Source organism: Gobius niger (assembly GCF_951799975.1).
Source record: "Gobius niger genome assembly, chromosome: 16".
Classification (NCBI taxonomy): Eukaryota; Metazoa; Chordata; class Actinopteri; order Gobiiformes; family Gobiidae; genus Gobius; species Gobius niger.
The window spans coordinates 13262638-13282997 of record NC_136867.1 but is presented as its reverse complement, the minus strand read 5'-3'; the positions used below and the strand labels follow the sequence as shown (position 1 = coordinate 13282997).

General features: G+C 43.3%; 1 protein-coding gene across 3 annotated transcripts in view; it reads right to left on the bottom strand.

Moving 5' to 3' along the window:
• LOC306975951 (apoptosis-stimulating of p53 protein 1-like) overlaps positions 1-20360 on the bottom strand; it is a 38389-nt gene that overhangs the window by 6290 nt on the left and 11739 nt on the right. Inside the window, exons 4-18 of one of the 3 annotated variants that reach the window (XM_079573778.1) lie at positions 19465-19526; positions 9531-9626; positions 7318-7374; positions 7117-7237; positions 6738-6817; positions 6490-6660; positions 5437-5577; positions 5120-5315; positions 4760-4870; positions 1890-1957; positions 1608-1806; positions 1259-1462; positions 983-1180; positions 659-809; positions 409-446 (exon numbers count right to left, since the gene is read on the bottom strand). In XM_079573778.1, coding sequence (XP_079429904.1) covers positions 409-446; positions 659-809; positions 983-1180; positions 1259-1462; positions 1608-1806; positions 1890-1957; positions 4760-4870; positions 5120-5315; positions 5437-5577; positions 6490-6660; positions 6738-6817; positions 7117-7237; positions 7318-7374; positions 9531-9626; positions 19465-19526 — 1893 coding nt within the window. Of the gene's footprint in view, positions 1-408; positions 447-658; positions 810-982; positions 1181-1258; positions 1463-1607; positions 1807-1889; positions 1958-4759; positions 4871-5119; positions 5316-5436; positions 5578-6489; positions 6661-6737; positions 6818-7116; positions 7238-7317; positions 7375-9530; positions 9627-12758; positions 13014-19464; positions 19527-20360 lie in introns of those variants that run through there. The other 2 variants (XM_079573780.1, XM_079573779.1) reach the window with 2 other exon arrangements.

The following is a 20360-nucleotide window of genomic DNA, read 5'->3' as shown; positions in this document are numbered from 1 at the left end:
ACAAAAAGTGAGAGCAACGCAAGGAAAAAGATCGGTTTAGATGAGTTTTGCTGGTCTTAGCTTTCAAATGAGGCGTTACACTGGCCTGCGTTTTTGTCGCATTTTTTTCCCACATCTTCATCGCTTTTTGTAACTTTTCTGCTGCTGTTTTGTGGCTATTTTGTGGAATTTTCATCACCTTTTTGTTGCGTTTTTTGTCACTTTTTCATCACAATACTGTCACATTTTTAGGTCACATTTTTGTCGCTCTCTTTTGTCGCATTTTCATCCTTGTTTTCGTCTTGTTTTTGCCACTATTTTGCCACTTTTTTTCAACAAGCATTTAGATTTAGGTAAAGCCAAACTGGAGATTAAGTTCAGGTGGGGGTTAAGAGGTTAAAATGGGGGAGGTTTAAGTTTGAGAATTACCTGTGACTCCTTCAATGCCTCCAGCCAAAGTGTTGAACCTAACAGAAACAGGAACGCACAATCAGTACCAAATGTAGACATGTTTTTAAGCATTCACTCCAATAAATGACTTCTGAACTGTACTCTAAGTGTAAGTACTGTATCGGCTTTAGATCATTTAGAAATTGAGCATGGATCAATAACAGTTTCACATAACAGGGGAGTATTTCCCTTGTTTGTGGTGCATTAAATCTGAGCCGCCCCCTCTGACCTTTGGTACAGTAGCTTCTGAATGTTGGGCCCCTGAGGTCCCTCCGGTTCTGTAATTGAGCTGCGCTTCTTCAGGGGTCGAGGTGCGTTGCTCAGGCGACGGCGGAGAACCTCCAGGTCCGCATCGCTCTGGTATCTGAGCTGGGAATGGGCTGCGGAAGTGAGAAAAATGGGCACAGAGTAATATGCTGCAAGTTTTTTTTTTTTACTGCTTGAAGAGACCATAAATTACTGTGAACTTTCAGCCCCCTTTCTTCACACTCCATTTCACTTAGTTTCACGCTTCTATGGCGGGCTTATCAAACTGGCGTTCTCTAATACGTACCCACTGGGGTGAGTTTAGTGGGGCTGAGGGGGCGGGGGATGTTGTCCACAGTGGGAGGAGCCATCCCATGCCCGTCGGCGCTGTCAACTCCTCCACCTGGTCCGCCATCTCTGTCTGAAACATCTTTGGACACGCCGTGGAGGAACGGGACAGGAGATGGAGTGGCAGAGGAGTTCGGCAGGATTGGTTTTCCGTACACTGCAAACACACACACACAGATTTTACCGGGTGCATCGAAGCAGTTTGGGGAACGCGAGCGCTGTCAAATCACTCTACCTGCTTTGACAGCCGTCCTGTTACTTAGCGAGCCGTAGTTTTTGTTCTGCGGCTGGTGCAGGTACATGCTGTAGATGGAGCTGCTGTTCATAGTCGCTGGACCCTTCCTGGGAGACTGGGGCCGGGAAGAGTGCTCTGGGACGTAGGGCCGCACAGCCACCGCTGGAGGGGGGTCTGTCCGCTCTGTTTGAGGAGACAGTGAACCTGAAACGATTATGAAGCACTCCCTTTTATTGTACAATCAATTTAAGGTGTGGCTCATAGATAGATTATATATAGATCTGAAATTACGACATCCAATTCTTGACTGTCATGAACGCAACCTGTTCAGCCTGGACTGTGACTTTACCTTGACTGGGCGGGACAGAAATGCGGTGCTGAATTTGTTGGGAGGAGGATGATTGCGATGAAGATGAGGCGGAGGCACTGGAGCCGGAGCGAGGCCAGCCCAGAGTGCCAGGGGCAGAGCGGGGCAGGGAGCTGGTGGTAGAGTGGTGCGCCACCTGGTGGGTGGCGCTGGGATAAGTGCCATAGCCGGAGGGAATCGGCTGGGGGAGAAGAAGAACAGGGATTTGTAAGTGGTGTTCTTTCTATCGGGTATGTCAAGTAGACTTTACTGGTGGTGAAGTACCTGCTCAGTACTGTTGCTTCTCCAGTCGGATAAGCTCTTACTGATGCTAGGCCAGGATGCTTCATTGGCTAAAGGGAAGAAAGGAGGTTTGGGTGTTATGGTTTAGTCGGGGGGAAAAGAAATAGGGCAAAATCCACAGATGACGATGATGCTCTAGTAATGAATGATACGAATGAGTAAAAAAACATGTACAAAAACAATAATTATTAGTTAAGTTAGGAAAACAGCACTTGGGAAAACAAAACCAAACTCAAATAGTCACTGAATCACACATAATGGACACACGATTTGACTTAACCTGCAGACACCACAGCAGACACCACAGCAAACAACACAGCGCCTTATTAAGAGCCACTCTGTATGTTCAATCGTAATTACAGCGTCCTTCACACACTGTCACATCGCTGCTAAAGCCTGTCTGACCATCACGGCGCTTCCAGGAAGTGGCACTTTGACCCAGTCTGTGTGTCCATTACATAATGAAGGTGAGTGGACTGGTCAGCCTCTTAGTCTGGTCCCACTGTCTGTTATAGCTCACAGCAAATACTAGTTAATACTCTACAGGTGAAGAACATGAGCCGACGAGACTCTACTGTCACAATATGGTACAACTCCAACACCATCCGGAGTTCCTTAGTGTATTTTTGTCCTATTTTCAGACAGCACTTGTTTATAGCTAAATAAGCAATGGTTTAGTTCTATTTTAGATCAAGCTGAGCCCTAGTTCAGTCTTAATTCAACCTAAATTTAGATATGGTCTTCTTGATATGGTCTTGGGCTTGGCTTGTTTAGATTTGGTGCTACTCGTGGAGCCATTGTTTCTAATCTCTTAATTTTCTAAAATAAGCCTCTGCTGTAGTATAGTAGTATACACACACTATACTACAGCAGTATTATTTATTTATTTATTTTTGTAACTTTGAGTGATCCGGCGAGGACAAACTAGACTATCAGCAGCTAGGAATAAAACCTGTAACTTGGTGTGGCCAATCTCTATGACATACCAGACATTCGCATGGAGGCCAGGACTTTCTTATGGGGCACAGGCAGTAAGGAGATTAAAATATCTTCAGTTAAAGCAGAACTAAGTAACTCATGGCCCTAGAGGCCATAAGCGCCAATGCAGGTGTTGCGTTTTTTTAACTCATTTATTGTTTGTGAGAGTAAATACTACGCTGACAGAAAAGACCAAGGGAGAGAGGGATGTTGTACATTGTGCCACAACTCAATTACACAATGGAGAGAATTTTTTCTCTCAAACTTGGCTGTAAACACTGCTAAAGTGGTGCTAGCACACAGTTAGCTTTGCCCATTAGCCAGTTAGCTTCTTCTTCATGACTCTACTAGCGTGTATTAACACTTGTATGACCTCCAGAGGGACCACGGAAAGGATTTATTAAGGTAAACAAGCTACTTAGTTCTTCTTTAACGCTTAAGTGTGTTATAGAAAGTAAAAGTAAAAAAGTGTAAATATATATATATAAATATATATATATATATATAATATTTATAAATAGAAACAATCTTATACACTTTCCACCAGTGGTTGCACTTCTAAAACATGAGAAAGAAAGAGTTTACTACCCATGCGCACACTGACACCGGGCCTCTCTGTTAGACTGTTATGTCAATGTTGTAGTTACTTGGACAGACTAATACTGATTAACCAGTGAAGCAGGCGGCCCTAAGCTACGCAACCTATGGCCTTACACTGTGCCCTGCTGACCCCACGGACACAACAACCACAGCTAACAAACAAACAGCTCTGAGGCAGATCAGAACCAGGTCAGAGCCAGGTCCGGATCAGGCGCAGGAGACGCTGCCTAACAAAACCGGTCTGCCAGACTTAAACAAACAAGTGGTGTTTTTCCATTCCTAAGTAAATATTTCTACCCATCAGCCCCATGACGGTGCTCAGACACAAAAATAGACAGTCGGCGCTGCCATTTTCTGGAGCGCTTTAATCTCTCCAGTGAGTGCACCAGCAGCTATCAGTCAGCTGCAGAATACACAAAGCATGTAGTTAGGCCGCATGTCTGTGTAGGTCTCAGTTCCTCTCATTCTTTTACCGCCGGCTCTGTCCCGCAGGCTCTTGACGTGATTTATATTGTGTTTTCCACGTTACATAAGCAGCGACGATAAACACAGCAGTGACATTTGCTCTGGCATTCAGCGACGCAAAGGTCCAGTCTCACTCCTGTGTCAAGACACTCTGTTAGTAGGTAAACTTTAGGAGGGGTTTATAAGAGGGGTTTATAAGAATTCTAATGTCAATGAATAGTTATGGCTATTATATTGAATAGTTGTTGTTTTTCTTGGCTGTTTATTGGACTCATTTTGATGTATTAAATTGCATGTATATATGTAATTATGACAGGTCTTTAAAATAAACCTCTTGAATGGAATAAAAATACTTTCCACCCCAGTACCACTCCCCTAAAATAAACTAGGTACATGCTGTTACTGCTACTGAACACCTAATTAAAAAGAACCAGGCTAATTTTGATCTGATTACATATGGAAGACTGACTGAGCCCAGTATGTTCTCTGGTCTTGCTCTTTTTTTTTGTCCATTTTGTTTTGGTGACCTCCCGCAGCTGCCAAGTGTCCAGTGTCATGTTTGGGCCCTTACATCCTGCACTTAACATTAAGAGGTCAATTTCATACAGCTGATCTAATAACCCTCTCCGTCCCGACCATCTGTTCCTCATAACACGGGTATGCCAACTGTCTTCGCCCTCCCTGGACCTTAACTTTAGCCAAAACACAAGACTGCGGACAGACGTGGAAGCAGGCGCGACCATCTATCTGTCACTGGCGGCTCTCGTGAGTGGCGAGCAACCCGTCACTACCACCACTTGTGCACTCACTGTTAATACGGTCACCGCCCCCCCTTCTCTCTGGGGACGCGCAGAGGACCACGTCTAAATCGGACTCTTTCCAATGGCTGGGAGGCTTCTTGACGGCGCTCCTGTCGTCGTCTGCGCGGGTGGGCGGGCGCACCAAGTTCAACAAAGCAACAAGGACAAAGGGGGACCAGCCGGGACGGAATGCATCATCGTGGTCACCCCACAATGATGGCGAAAGCACATCGTTTACAATTATGGGGTAATGAACAAAAGAACAACATTTAAGGGTAAAAAAAAAAAAAAGCAGGGTAAGAAAGCCAAAGATAACAATTAGAATCAGTATATATCAGTATAGTGAATTGTTGTAAGAGTTGAACTAACCTGAGTGCGAGCGGATGTGACTGAGAGGTGTGGGCTTGGTCGGTGGATCAGTGGGCAGTGGGTAACTCTTGTCTTGCCGGTTCTCCGATGGGACCTGGATGTAGGGGCACACGGCCGCCACCCGTCCCGAAACGTTTCCACCCGAGTGGGAAGACGTGGGTGGAGCAGTGACCCCTCCTCCATTCAGGCGGCTCAACTACAGAAAGGCGGGCGAAAGCAGTTGAAAGTCCTGCTATCCTAATAAGGCCCGTCGCAATAATGGCTGAATCAAGTTATTGTTGCATAATGTATACATGGAGGGAAAACTGTGTGGGTACCTCGGCCTTCTTCTTGTGCAGCCTCTCGCGCAGGTCTCCGATGCGCTGATCCATCATTGTCACCTGGGTGTTTCTCTTGTTCAGCAGCTCCTTGTTTTGAGCCAACTTGCTGCTCTGCTCCAGGTTATGGCGGTTTCGGGCCTGGCACGGAGGACACACCATGCACCACTGAATGTCACAACTTAACGTTCATGTTCCTTTTACAAACAGTGCAGAATTTTGCATTTTATGAACTATATACCTTTGTACCAGTGTTTTAAAGTGTACATTTTACACATAATAATAGCTCATCATAAACCTGCTCAAAGTGTGGTTGGACTTTCATACAGCAGGAGGAATTAAGCATGCTATTAAACATTGTGAGCCTCTAGTTTTACCCAATGGTCTACTAACCAAGCCATAGCAACATGATTAAGGCAGTTAGAAGAAGAAGAAGAAGAAGGAGAAGAAGGAGAAGAAGAAGAAGAAGAAGAAGAAGAAGAAGAAGAAGAAGAAGAAGAAGAAGAAGGAGAAGAAGAAGAAGAAATAGAAGAAGAAGAAGTAGAAGAAGTAGAAGAAGAAGAAGTAGAAGAAGAAGAAGAAGAAGAAGAAGAAGAAGAAGTAGAAGAAGTAGAAGAAGTAGAAGAAGAAGAAGTAGAAGAAGTAGAAGAAGTAGAAGAAGTAGAAGTAGAAGTAGAAGAAGAAGAAGAAGAAGAAGAAGAAGAAGAAGAAGAAGAAGAAGAAGAAGATACGTAGAAGTAGAAAAAGAGGAGGAGGAGATGAAGGAGAAGAAGTAGAAGAAGAAGAAGAAGAAGAGGAGGAGGAAGAAGGAAGAAGAGATTTACTCTTTTTTAAGCTACAAAAATAGTTCATTTTGCCTATGCTCCCTTTACATAGTAAGACACCATACAGGTACAAATAGAAGTATAGGTAAGAAAAAATAGTGTAATAGTGTAAAATTGAGTAAGAAATGTGTTAGAAATGTAAATAATTTTTACTTGTTCGTAGGTAATGTTGTATCGATGTAAATTCTGTTAAAGTGCAAGATTTGAGATTCCATGATGGTGCAAATACCTGTAATTCCTGGTAGAGTTTTCTCAGTTCGATGCCTGCGGGCCCGGACAGAGGTGACCCTTTCTGTCCGGTGATGTGTGCGCCCTGGGGTCCCGTGGGTGCTCCGTGCTGTGGACCTAACGAATGCAGCTGCAGACGACCTCTCTTCAGGTCCTCCAACTGCTGTGTCAGCTAAAGGTAAATGGCAAACGTAAAACATACATCAACTTAATATTGATCTTTTATTCATGGTCTTTGTGCGGCGGTACCTGGTCGACCCGGACCACGGCGGACTGCAGCTCGGACTGCTTTTCTTGAAAGAGATTGCTCACATGCTCAATCTCCGCCGCTGAGGGAGGAAGGGGAAAATTACTCAGCAAAATGTGAAATTGAACCACTCCATCCATTATGACTGGCTTACTCCATCACAATTAGAAGCCATGACCGCCATAAAGCAAAAATAAGCCCTAGTAATAAGAGGTCGGGGGCGGCAATGCTGTGGTTAGAAATGAAAATCTTGTATTGTTTTGTGATGATTTCTTGTCTTTGATCATGTGCTTGATGCTGTCACTCTGCATATCTTTCAAGCAACACTAAAAAAAAAACTGTATACTGGCTTTCGTTATTATTCTGCCTGTGTAGACGTACAAAGGTTGCCGTTGATCAGTTTACTGTAGTCCACTTGGCCTCTCATGGCTCGGATCTTCTTCAGTTTTGCCTCCTGGGTCTCCACACGCTCCTTTAACCGCTGCAGCATCTCCGCTTCAGACTGTAATGTAAAAAAAAAACATGACATTTTTCTGTATACGGGACCAGGACTTTGAATCTTAGAGTATATCTGGACCGTACCTGAGACTGTGCCTGGCTGCCTCGCCCCCCCTGCTGCAGATACCTCAGCCTCTGCTCCTGCAAAAAGAAATGCGATTGTTATCCTTTTTTGTATACTTTTCTTGTAATACCTCCTTTCAAGTCTTCTGTTGTGCCTGACATGTCAACAAAACTTTGCTCTACCACCCCAGCCCCAACCTGCTACTGTCAAAACTTTATATTATACATCAATTGTAAAGAATTTGCCAGCAATGCAAGAAAACTTGAATACAAATGTGTTTTTCCTCAACAGCTGGCAGGTGTGAATATCTAGAGAAAGCAGAGGAGAAGTTGTTTACAGCCATAAATCTAAGCCAGACACTTCTCTGTCAAACCCTTTCAGGTCTACACCAACTTTTATTGTATTCCGTCGGCTCCGTATCCATCATGTTGTCACCTAAAACTTCCTTAGCCCAGATAACTGAAGACGAACTTTATGAAGAGCGACTCCAGATGGATTTGACATATAATGGGATATCAAAGGCTACTACTAATCGCAAAACATTTTAAAGCCGTTGTTCTACCAGGCGATTTTGGGCCAGCCCGGACATAATAAACAAACCAGAGGAGGGGGAAACAGACAGGGAAACGCTGTGTGCTGTGCTGACTCCTGCAGTTTACACCTCTGGCACGTACTAGAGCTGACCTGCCACTATCCCACACGCGCTTCGGACCGGGGCAGGAATGTTGGCAAGCGGCACCATCAGTCACTGCTATCACACGGTCGCTAATAACAAGTTACGTAATGCGAGCCTGTTTTACTATGATGTACATGGCTTCCGTAGGTGTAGAAGCACGGCAGCAATAATACTAGATGGACGTGTTTAATCAGGGTTATGCAGTAATAGTAAGCGGGGGGAAAAGTGCACTGTCACCACAGAAAACAAGGAGAGGGAAGCACTTACTCACTTACTGGAAGGAAACACTTTATAATTATATGTGAGAAATATTGGCTTTTAAAAAAGTGCTGAGTGGATGGATTTAGTAGGCCTTGGAGTGTTGTCAGACAGATTCATTTTTTCTAATGGGAATACAAGGAATGTAATCATAGGAGGTGCCGAGGTGGGGAAAGAAAGAGCAAGTTTAATGGTTCTTTTAATAAGACAAGTGGTATAGTAGATGTTAGCTGTGCCGTGGGAGCAACAGTTGATAAGAAACACATCACATACGTCATATTAAAGGTGCAGTATGCAACTTCTTATGTTGGAAAGAAAAGTTGATATTTGTATTTCACCATGTAGTGACCCAGCAGCTGTATAAGTGGTTAGCATTGTGCCTTTACTTTCATTCACAGTAGTCTTTAGGATGCTCCAAAATCAATTGATTGGAAGTTTTTTCACTGATGATAGACCCTCTCACCAGAAAACCTACAAAACAATTGATCCTGGAGCATTGTAGAGACCACTGTGATCGCAAGTAAAGGCGCCATGCTAACCACTCATACAGCTGGTGGGTCACTACAAGGTCAAATATGCACAAATCAACTTTTTTTTCCCACATAAAAAAGTTGCATAATGCACCTTTAAGGTACAGCCAACATGTACTATACCTATGGTCTTGTATTGTATTTTAACTATTAAATAATTGCTACATTTCAGAGACTAAATGAAATGTACAGATAAGAAAAAGTACTGCTACTCTTACTGCTACTGAATCTTTTTCCAGAGGAGTGCTTTTCACCCTGATAGAATACTAGCATCTTTTAAGTGTACTAATGACGACGATGCTATACTTACAGTACATGCACTACATTGCAACCAAGGCATATATATATATATGTAAAAAAAAGTCCACAATCCACTTGAATTAAGTAAAAGTATCAACATGTTAGTATTTGTATGTAGCTTACATATGGTTGAGTGACTGACAAAATCAAATCACTTCATAAGATGCTGAGAGGATAGTCGTTCCCAGCAGCTGTGACCACTGACTTCATTTCCTGTAAACGTGGAGGTCACTTCCCGGTGCAGTAAGTTCACTGTGAGTCAAACCCTGCTTGGGAACTGCGGTGTATCCGATTGGAAAGCCTCTTCCTGTCAGCTCTTGACCTATGACCACCCGTTTCCATAGAGGAACCAGCGACCCGCACGCACATTCCTGTGAGCCCGAGACCTTTCCCTCCGTGCTCTCTAACGCAGAACACCTTTTAGCCTTTTTCGCGCAGCCTTCCCACCTGACATACACTGGAAAGTTACCTTGGCGACCAACATCTGCTGCTGAGCCTCGATTTGTTGCTGTTGCCTCGTGGCCATTTCCTGGAGCTCTGAGAGGGTCAGCTCCACACGGGGAACCTATGAACACGGGGAAAATACAAGGTTACTATTACAACACCTGCCAGCTTTTACAATCCATGTTTCAGTAGTTTAGATAGATACAGAGATAGATAGACAGGGCTTATCTTGGACAAGACTGGGGTAGAAGAGTCTAATAACAGGAAAAATTGAGAATATAACCCATTTTAATTTAAAACATTCTGCAGGACCGTACAGCCGACAGTTGAATATGAAACATTGGCTTCTCTGGTACAGTATATATATAGCCACTGGATCCTATAGACAGCAAACTACACCTGCACATGGCCACGCACTGGGTCAAAGAGCATCTTGGGTATAGCGGGTAATGTTATTAACCAGCAGCTGGAGGCCTTGGCATGTGCAGACAGAATTATAGTTATCTGATTGAGAGAAATAGCCTGGAGGCCATCTGCCCTCAGCTGTCACCATCGGCTGGAAAAATCAAACCCCGCTGCAGCTCAGTTTGCCTATATATTTTCTACGGTGATCTATGAGAGCAAAGGACACGCTGAAGGAAGGGCTGTGTAACTTAGACGCCCCGCTGGATGTGTCTCAGAGCATACGTTTCTGTGATTTACAAGCCATCATGTCACCGGAGAGGAGCGGGTGTGGGGAAAGAAACGGCTTTAGTGGGACACATCCTGCCATTATGTGTGGACAAAGTCTTTTTTGTATTTTCTGAAAAAAGGAGAATGTTTCTACTACCACCACTGAAAATCACACAAGTCAGCAGGCTCACAATGAGTCATCATAAAACTAATCTGAGTGTGGCTCGTGTGCTTATTATGATTATACACACAAGTTGTTATGGAAGGTGTAATTAGCGAAGGCCACAAGTGTTAGAGCCATATTTATAGTTTGGGTACAATTAGGTCAAATATGTGCCATACCATAACAGGAAAGAACCTTATTGTGATATTTTACTGGATGATCTCGAATTGTGTCACAACAAAAAATGCTATATAAGGACAGACACATTACAAAATAATACAAATCATGATTAAAACTTACCTTAAAGCTGCACTATGTAACTTTTCATGTGAAAAAAAAAAACTTGATATTTGTGCGTATTTGACCTCAGTGGCTTTATGGGTGCAACATGGCACCGTTGCTTTCCCTCACAGTGGCCTTTATGACGCTCCAGAATCAATTGTTTAGGGGTTTCTGGCCAGCTTCTGGTACGAACCCCTAAAAACAATTGATCCTGGAGCGTCATAAAGGCCAGTGTGACGGAAAGCAAAGGTGCCATGCTGCACCGATAATGCCACTAAGTCATTAAAAGGTAAACTATGCACAAATATTACGATTTTTTTCCACTTAAAACTTGCATAGTGCACCTTTAAAGCTAACATTTGTTTGTGTTTTAGCCGGTATTACACACAGTCAGATGAAAGACCTCAGTGATTTGGTTATTGAGTCACACAATGTTGCAATAATGATCATTTGGCTATCTGAGGCTAGCATACAGTGCATTTTGTTTTCTTTGGCATTCTTAGCCTACTGTATGAGAGTCTCAACAACTTGGAACATTCACAAAGTTATCAGAAAATAACGAAAGAGCAAAAACCTTCTTTCACCAGATGTATAAAAGAAGTCGCTTTCTACTGCAGAATGAAAAATGTCTCTCCGCTGGAGGGCTATAGCCTCAGCAGGACTTTAAATGTCCACTAAAAGTCACCACATATCTCTGCGGACCCTCTGCTGCCATGACTCAGGAAGAAGAGGATCAAAAACTCCATTACCCAGAATCGAGCCCAGGGGTTATTATGGCAATCCTTAAGGTATAAAATCAGTGGAATGAATTAAACCCATCCCCTATTAAGGACCACAGGGCTCTAACTGTGTAGCACTGACAAGCTGAATATCAAACTTGAATGACATTACAGCTAGAAGCAACATTTTGTCAGACGGAGTTATTGAAATTTGCCAGGAGATTCCGCAGACACGCATTTCCCAATCCTATTTCTCCATTATGCACATTACAGTGGCTTTGCAGTCGCCGGTGCCACATGTCATTAGCTAACTGCTGACCTGGGAGCTCGAGCAGATCCTCCTGGCTTTGATGCGGGGTCTGCGCAGACACTTTGCACTAATGGACCACAACAAACAGTATGGTCATCACTGTATCATGTGGGAGCTTTGTAAACAGGAACATTGTTGATCACGGTGTATGCCTTCATTTTAAGTGCCTCATTGTTCATTCATAAACTCAACTCACGGCTGTTTTTCCTGTGCCTTTTTAAAGCTACTTTGGGCCTGAGGCAACGACAATTGAGTCCTGTGCTCAGTATTATTGTCTATATACAGTATGTATGATTATATTATTGAAAAACTAGGGTATTGGTCACTACCTTTGACTATGTAAAAGATGGATTTTGTTTGTGTTTTTTAAATTGCTATGGCCAGACACTTCTCCGTCATAAGCGTTGTTGGTTCAAGTCCCAGCCTAGAGAGTTCGCTGAGTGTCTCTCCCTGCTCTTTAAAGATTCAAAAGATGTTATTGTCGATTCATACGAATTTTACGCTAACTTTCAAAAAATACTAAGGCAGTTGTCCTTGTTTTTAATCACTTGAGAAGTACTCACGCAGAATCCTTTCCCACCAAGGATTTATCCCCTGTGATCGGAGTAAGAATAGTTCTATATATCGACACTCGATCCTGTGGCAGTAGTTAGGACTTAGGAGGAATACAATGGAAACTAAGCTGAGTTCCATGTCACTGGAGTGGAAAACATTCAGTCAACATTGCTCAAAATGAGGAAATGCAGTTGATTCAACCTTTCACCATATGGCCCAGCTCAAGGCATTGGCACAATATTCACCCCCATAGTGTTAGAGATCCTCTTTCTAAAAATGCCATATAACTATTATTGCTGGTGTGTCATTTACGCCGGCATCAGCAGAGGCAAATGTAAATGTCAACAATCAGCCAACCTAGAATCAATGCAGTGCTGGTTCAGGACGAGTTGCAATGCTGCCTTAACAGAAAAGTTAACAATTCACTCTCCACTCACTCGCTGTCACACACTTGGCTGCCCATGCTCATTATACCACAGGCTCCGCGGCAGGGCTAACATTATCATGCAGTTTCCTATTAGCCTCCCGCCATGCCCCCCCTTCTGTATTTACCTGCAGGCTGTCCCATGTGATCCTGCAAGAGCGCACTTTAATTTTGCTGCATTGTCCTTCAACAGTAAACTCCTGCACCAGATCTACCTCGTTCCACTCCATCCTTTTTGCAGCTCTGTTCTCAAAGTAGAAGTATTGAATGCCTCCGGGGGGGTTAAGAAGAAATTACGTCTAATAAGTGGGAAAATGGGAGCGATCCTTATCACAACTTTCCGTGTCGTCCATCCGGTGGTCTATGATTCACGACACCTCCCACAGCACACACACACACACACACCCCAACCAAACACACATACACTCCCTCTCTCTATCTCTCCCAACGCTTTCTGTTCTCTTTCAGCCCACACTCGCATCCTCGCTCTGCTTTTCTCTCGCCCGCCTGTTATTGGTGTGCTTTCAAATGACGTGTGAACAGAGTGGAGAGCCCATAATGGCCACTGCATCCAATTACAACAAACTGTGATGAACTGTAACTATGTGGGAACCATTCCGACGCACTGGAACTTTTGCGTCTATGTCCGTCAGTCAGCTTTGACCAGCTCTCAATCACCCGCCACACTTTGTCAGCATTAACCCTATCCCACCGCCCCACATATGCATTTTTGATCTCGTCATTCCGCCGCAGCTGGCTTTTTGCTGCAGCGACATCAGCTGTGGTGCCACCCCTCCTACCCCCACCCACTCTTCCCTTTCTCCCACTTTCTCTCAGAAGGGAAATCACTGCACCAAAGCACGACGGACAGAGCGTGAGTCTCAATCACAGACCCCTCCTCTCTCTCTCTCCTCCTCCAGATGCGCGTTATGGGGAAAGATGATGACGCTGTGATGATGCAGGCAGATTAACGGGCTGCAACATCGAGGGGGGCACTGATCCGGCAGCGTGCGCTCACACACCGGTAACTTGGAATCTGTGCATTCGAAACAGGGAGAATGGGAGAAGACTTAGTAGTGCTATGCTGGGTCAGATTCTGTACTAGTCACAAGCAGGGGGGAAGAGGCTTCCATGTGACAGAGCACATGAGACACAGACACGCATTTACTGTACGACCAGGTGAAAGCTGAGCCATGTCCACCTCAATTGTTTTAGCTAAAGGCTTCTGGAAGGAAAAACACAGATAAAGTCAACATGGTATTACGCAACACCAGTGCCTGATGGAAATTAGACTTTCACAGGTTGATAAATATGCATGATCAGATAGTGAAACCACAAAACTAAATCAAAGTGCATCGAACATGAAATAATAAGATATCTTTTGGTTTTCTGCTTACAAAAAATAGTTGTGTAGTATACAAAGAATCTTGCAGTGTAACATACATAATAGCTCCGTGCCAGCACTTGATAGTGATATCACTTGATAGTGTCTATCAGTGAAATGCAAAACCTGTTCATTTGACCTCTTACAGTCACCACCGTGTGCATGCATCACTTACTTTTGATCAACTTATTTATATTTGAGTCATTTAAGATCAGCTGATAAGTGGCACATGTTGCGGTAAATGCAAACTAAACTTAAAGCTGCATTATGCAACTTTTTCTGTGGAAAAGTTGATATTTGACCTTGGAGTGACCCAGCAGCTGTATGAGTGGTCAGCATGACGCCTTTACTTTTGATCACAGTGGTCTCTAGGACGATCCAGGATCACTTGTTTGGAAGGTTTTCTCTGCTGACGGACCCTCTCAACAGAAAACCTACAAAACAATTGATCCTGGAGCGCTTTAGAGGCCACGGTGATCGAAAGTAAAGGCGCCATGCTGACTACTCGTACAGCCGGTGGGTCACTACAAGGTCTAATACAGAAAAATATTAACTTTTTTTCCGCATAAAAAGTTGCATAATGCAGCTTTAAACCTATTATTGACTTAAAAAAAAACGTCTATGATATCTTACAATTTGTGTGACTAAAAACAATGAAACTCAAATGGACAGTATTCACGTCATGGAACACGCTCGACATATCTATAGCGTCTGACCTGTTTTATACTGGAGGAAGCTTGCCGGTTCTTGGTTCTTGTTTCGACACAATAATAGTTACCAAAATCAAGTCATTGGCCGCGCTTCTCACAGCCTCCCGTCAAGAACAGCCTATTCACACTCTCTTCTGTCTATCTGGGACGGTTGCCACGCTTTGGCCATCTGAAAATACTTCTGTGTGTTTACTCAGAACCAGTACATTGGGTGGAAAAAAGAAGATTTGCCTTGAGCTGTGATATGAAACGCAATACTCCGCCACTTCAGGCATGTTCGACACAAAAACCCATGAATCGATCATTGTGAGAAACTGCCTTGAATTCCCACCGCAGCCGTGTCATGTTGCCGCCGCAGCCCTGCATTTGTTCTGATCATATAAGCTGAAGCACATGAGGATGTTTAACCTTCTCGGTGTGCGCGTATTACATTTCCCCGCTGCTTGCTGCGTGTGCCCTCGGAGCTGTGTGCACACCAAGGTTCTGTACACACACGTTGTTCTGATCATGCAAACGAATCCCGTTCCCTCCCCATCTGCTGTGCGCCCCCAGTGAAAATATTGCTCCTAATCTACAATAACAGCCCTGAGACATTTCTGCAAAACCCGAGAGGAAGCCTTTGTTATCAGAGCCATTCCAAATGGCTGGGACGCACACAGCGGGACGGCCCGAGCCAACTCACAGATCCTCCCAGAACTGAGGTCACTGCCATGAACCCGGCCGCAGATGACTCGTCTATCATTAAACGTCCTACAACAATGTCACTGGGTAGAGTAAGTTAGCACCTACTGACAGAGAGTGGCTAGATTTAGCACTACGTATTACATAAGTATTGTATGGCTTTAAAGCATTCATACTGGAAAAAAAACTGTTGAGACAATCGGTCAGTTGTGTGAGACTTGAGCCATCAAACCTGCAACAGTGAAAATTCTGCAATGTACTTAAATACCAATGCCATGGCACAGGTAGTCACACATTATTGTACACTAGAATAGAATTCATCCTAGAACCAATGTTGAAGATGGTGGATGATGATTGAGTAGAAGTCAGTGGCGAGTCAGGCTGGGTACCAATAATTGAGAGCATCAGGGAAAAAGGTACTACTGGTATCGAAAACAGGTATGGAAAAAAGAACGGCACTTAAACTAACTTGGTTATTTCAGCTCAAATAAAAAGAAAAAATATCTATAACGGTTATAGATGGCTAATATTTCAGTACAGGTAGCGAAAAATAAAGTGGCTCCATTGCACAAATTGAAAGGTCAGTGGTTCAAACTGATTGGCACAGACTGTTGTTGTATCCATGGGTAAGGACCTGGGTATCCTTAGGTGAATGTGAGGGTGTGAGTGAGTGGTTGTAGTGCTTGGACCCGATGGTGTGAATTGGCAGCCCTGCTTTAGTCAATCTACACCAAGGCAGCTGAGGCTACAAACGTGACTTACCTCCACAGAGTGAATGAATAATGACTTTCCGATCAAAAAGGCAATGCCATAAGATCCTGGGACTCTACTCTCCCAAATACTATTTTGCAAACATTTTTATTTTTTTATTTATGGTTTATTTGGTAGGGACAGTGCAAGTTAATGAACAAGCCACACCGGATTGTAGCCTCCCATGCGCACTCTCATACATCCTGGCCTATTGTACATGTTTTTAGTGGTAGGGGAAACCGGAGTACCTGGAGGAAACCTACGTAGACACGGGGAGAACATGCAAACTCCACACAGAAAGGCCCCGTCCTTGGTGGGAATCTAACCCGGACCTTCTAGCTGTGAAGCACAAGCACTAACCGCTGTGCTACCGTGCCGCCATATCTAGGCATTGACAACTATGGGTTGACGGTGGCGCAGTTGGTAGAGCGGGTCGTCTCGCGATCAGAAGGTTGTGGGTTCGAGGTTCCCAGGTCCCGTAATATGTACACTGTTGTTGTGTCCTTGGGCAAGACACCACCCTATTTGCCTCTAGAGCCTGTGTAATTCATACTGGAGGGTGAATGGCTGACTAACCCAGCACTTGAATGCAATTTTGTTGTAGAATTGTACAATGGCAGCATTTACTTACTTAATACTAGGGGTGGGCCATGTCGTATCACATATTGTCATTGCAAAATAATTTCTGATACAATTGTAATTTGTTATATTGTTGTGGACACGATATAAGTTACACTCAATTATGTTACGCTCAACTCCATCAGAGCAGCATAAACACTGACGGTAGAGCACTGTGCTTCAAAGGCAAAATGAAATGAAGGATGTAAACAGTTATGAAATATGACTGAATTACTCTTCCCAATGGGTGTAAGGCTGGGATTTTGAAGTAATTTGTCCATGTCCATGTCAGTTATATCGTCAAATATATCGTTATCGTGATATTAGGCCATATCGCCCTGCCCTACTTAATACACTTCTACTTATTGTGCCTATAGGCCTCTGTGTCATGTTCTCTTTAAAATTAGTGCCTAAATTGATTGAGCACCTTGGTATAGCACTTTGAGAAGCTTGTCAAGCTTGTAATGCTTGATACAATTGTAATATAATCTTTACTTATTATTATCTTTCCAATATCACCACTGAATATACAGTAGAGCAACTGAAAGTCTGCAAGTTAAAAATTACAAGTTTAGGGCAAGCTCTAGAGTCTAGTCTAATGTAATAGTCTCTTGATATCATTATCGATTACCGTGCTAATACAAATAATAATATAAATAGTATTAAAATCTAACTGGTGGTTTGATATATGATATGATTAAACACTGCGTCGTCAAACAACTTAAGTATCTTAAATCAATGACATTCAGAACAAACCTTCATCTTAATCTGTATCAACACAGCCTTACAGCCACATAGAGGCTCACCTGACGTCTGAATATATCTCACAAGCGCTCATGCTCACAGCTGGAGGGAGTACAGTTACACTCGGAGGGATCGACACCCTGATTTATGCGAGCATGAAGGGGTGCAATACCGTCCCGGCGGTGGATCTGAGGAGTAGAGGCACTTCTTCTTCGAGAGAATGGTGTTTAGGTGATGGAATGATGGAATGATGGAATGGAACCACTGTTAAAATAGACTTCCTTCTTTCCAAGCGCGAGAACACAAATGTGCCAGAGACAAATGTAAGCATGTTTGAAATGGGAAACTTGGATATGCTATTTCAGTAAAAGCCTTACAGGTGCTGTTACTATGACCTACCACATTTACTCTCCTTCAGCTTTGGAAAGGGAAAGGGATAAGGAAACATTGTCCCGAATGATGATACAACGCAAGGAACCATGTATCAATTAAATGCTCAGATATACACAATCACAAAACATACACAAACAGAAAACTATCCAACTATACAATCCAGCTTAGCAATACATTTATCCATTAGCTTAGTTCCCATTTTAAAGGTGTCACAAGCAAGTTTCAGACAAAATCCGTGTATAGAACAAACAAGAAGTACAATAACAGCCAGCTAAAATATAACAGCCGCGCTCTGTTGTCATCACCAGTCGGAATGAGAAATCTTTTGGGTATGATTTCACATTTTAGGGCCACACCTAAGTATGTTTACATCTGAAGGAAGGGTAACACATCCTCAGGGTTGTGTCCAGTTTCCACATGAGCAGGACGCTGACCTACTACAAGCTTTCAGCGCGGCAAGCCATGGCTTATTCCACTATGCTGAAGATCACTAGTTGTTCAGCCAACTAAATAAAACGGAAGACTTTGAAAAGATAAGTTTGATTATACCATAAGCCAGAAACAAGTACTCTTATTGTATACATTTCGTTTCACAGCTCCCAACTTCACCAAGCGAGGATCCAAAAGAGAAGAAGAAAGAGAAAGAAGATTTGAAACTCACCCTCAGTTCAGTTCCTTCTAGTTTAATCCAAAATCAAATAAAGAGGAGAACGAACTGGGGGACCAAAGACTTGTGAAGAAGAAGAAGAAGTGAGTGAGGTGAGAGTAGAGCGAAGGAGGAGTCCAGTTTGGCTGCCCCAACAATCCTCTTAGCCTGGTTATGTCATGGGACCAAGCTAATCCTACCTTCACTGACTGACCAACACACACTTGTACCGTAGTGACTGACAAACTGACCAGCCTTGATACACCCTTCACACCCCACAACCGAGGCGCACAAAAGGCGACTTCAGTTTGGGGTTTTGGCAAGCGCGTTCCAAAATAGCACTTAGGGATAAATAAAGAACTGCGAGCATGAGGTCAGAGGCCGCTTTTTGCGCCCGTGATTCATTTCTGTTTTTCATTTGGGGAGCTGTGGCAAAACAAACCAATTAGCAAGTGATGATAGTTGCGAATTTGGAGTCTTCGTGTCATTGTGAAAGACGTCTGAGCCATATGTGTGTGTTTTTTTTACTTGGCTCTTGCAAGTCGCCAGCTATAATCATCACTGTCACTAATCCATTTGAGCTAATCTCGCGGAAAACACAGGGAGACTGCTCGTATGTGGCTCTATAGCCTATAGCGGGCGTACTTTCTAAGACATTCATGAACAATGGACAGAATAACAATAGCCCGTAACAATCAAAAGAATGTCTGCATATAGAATAAATCTGGAACAATAGAATGGGATTTGTGAAAAGAAGGTGCAAGGCGTATTTCATTTTCTCGGTGATGATTTTTTTTTTTCATAGGCAAAGTCGAGGTCTCCAGCGATTAATTTAAAATGCCTAACACATCTCCCCTTCTGTCCAGCAGCTCGGCCCCTTGTGAGCGCATGAGTAAGAGCACACCTACCCTGTCATTAGCGCCGTCCGGGGCTTCTGTGGTCCAGCCCTGCTCCGGAGCCTGCTGACTACCTGCATACAAATGGATTCATGTTATGAAAAAAAAAAATCACGACCTCAACGACTTCGTCAGATTAATAATGAGATGAAACTTGATTTATCTCATGCTGGATACATTTACTTGTAGAAAAAAATGTGATACCTGATAACTGTCTTAACCCCCACCTTAACCAAGCGCATCTTTACACAAATCTAAAAGCTTCTCGACTGGAGTTCACAGACTATAGGCCAGAGTAAAGCCTCATTTGAAAGCTAAGACCTGCAATACTCACACTTAGCTTCTTCCTCGTTATGATTGTCACATTTTTGTCCTTTTTGGTTGTCTTTTCATCACGTTTTAGTTGTGTGGCTAATGAAATGTGGCCAAAACACTACAAAAAAGCAACAACAATGTGATGAAAATGTGACAGAAAATGTGTCAAAAATGTGACAAAAAGCAATGAAAACATGACGGGGGCTTAGCTTTCAAATGAGGCATGACACTGGGCTATAGGCGGTAAACTGAACTGGAGGTTAAGGGGTATTAAGGGGTAAGTATTATAATAACACTGTTGTTGCTGTATTTTAACATTTCAAAACAGTATGTTCCATGTCCATAATCATCTAATTCCTTTAAACGTGACTTCAAAAAAGTACGTATGTAAGTCAACTTCTGTTTGATTTGTTCTGGCCTTAGTAGTCGTGGGTCCATATACCCTATAATAACAACTGCTACATATTATGCTCATTAAAATGGGTAGAACCAAATTATTTATAGACTGTCTACCAGAAGCAGCTAAATCCCGTTTTGATTCCCATCATTATGAACAACTCTCTCTCTGTAAGATATAAATAGGGTTGGTATAA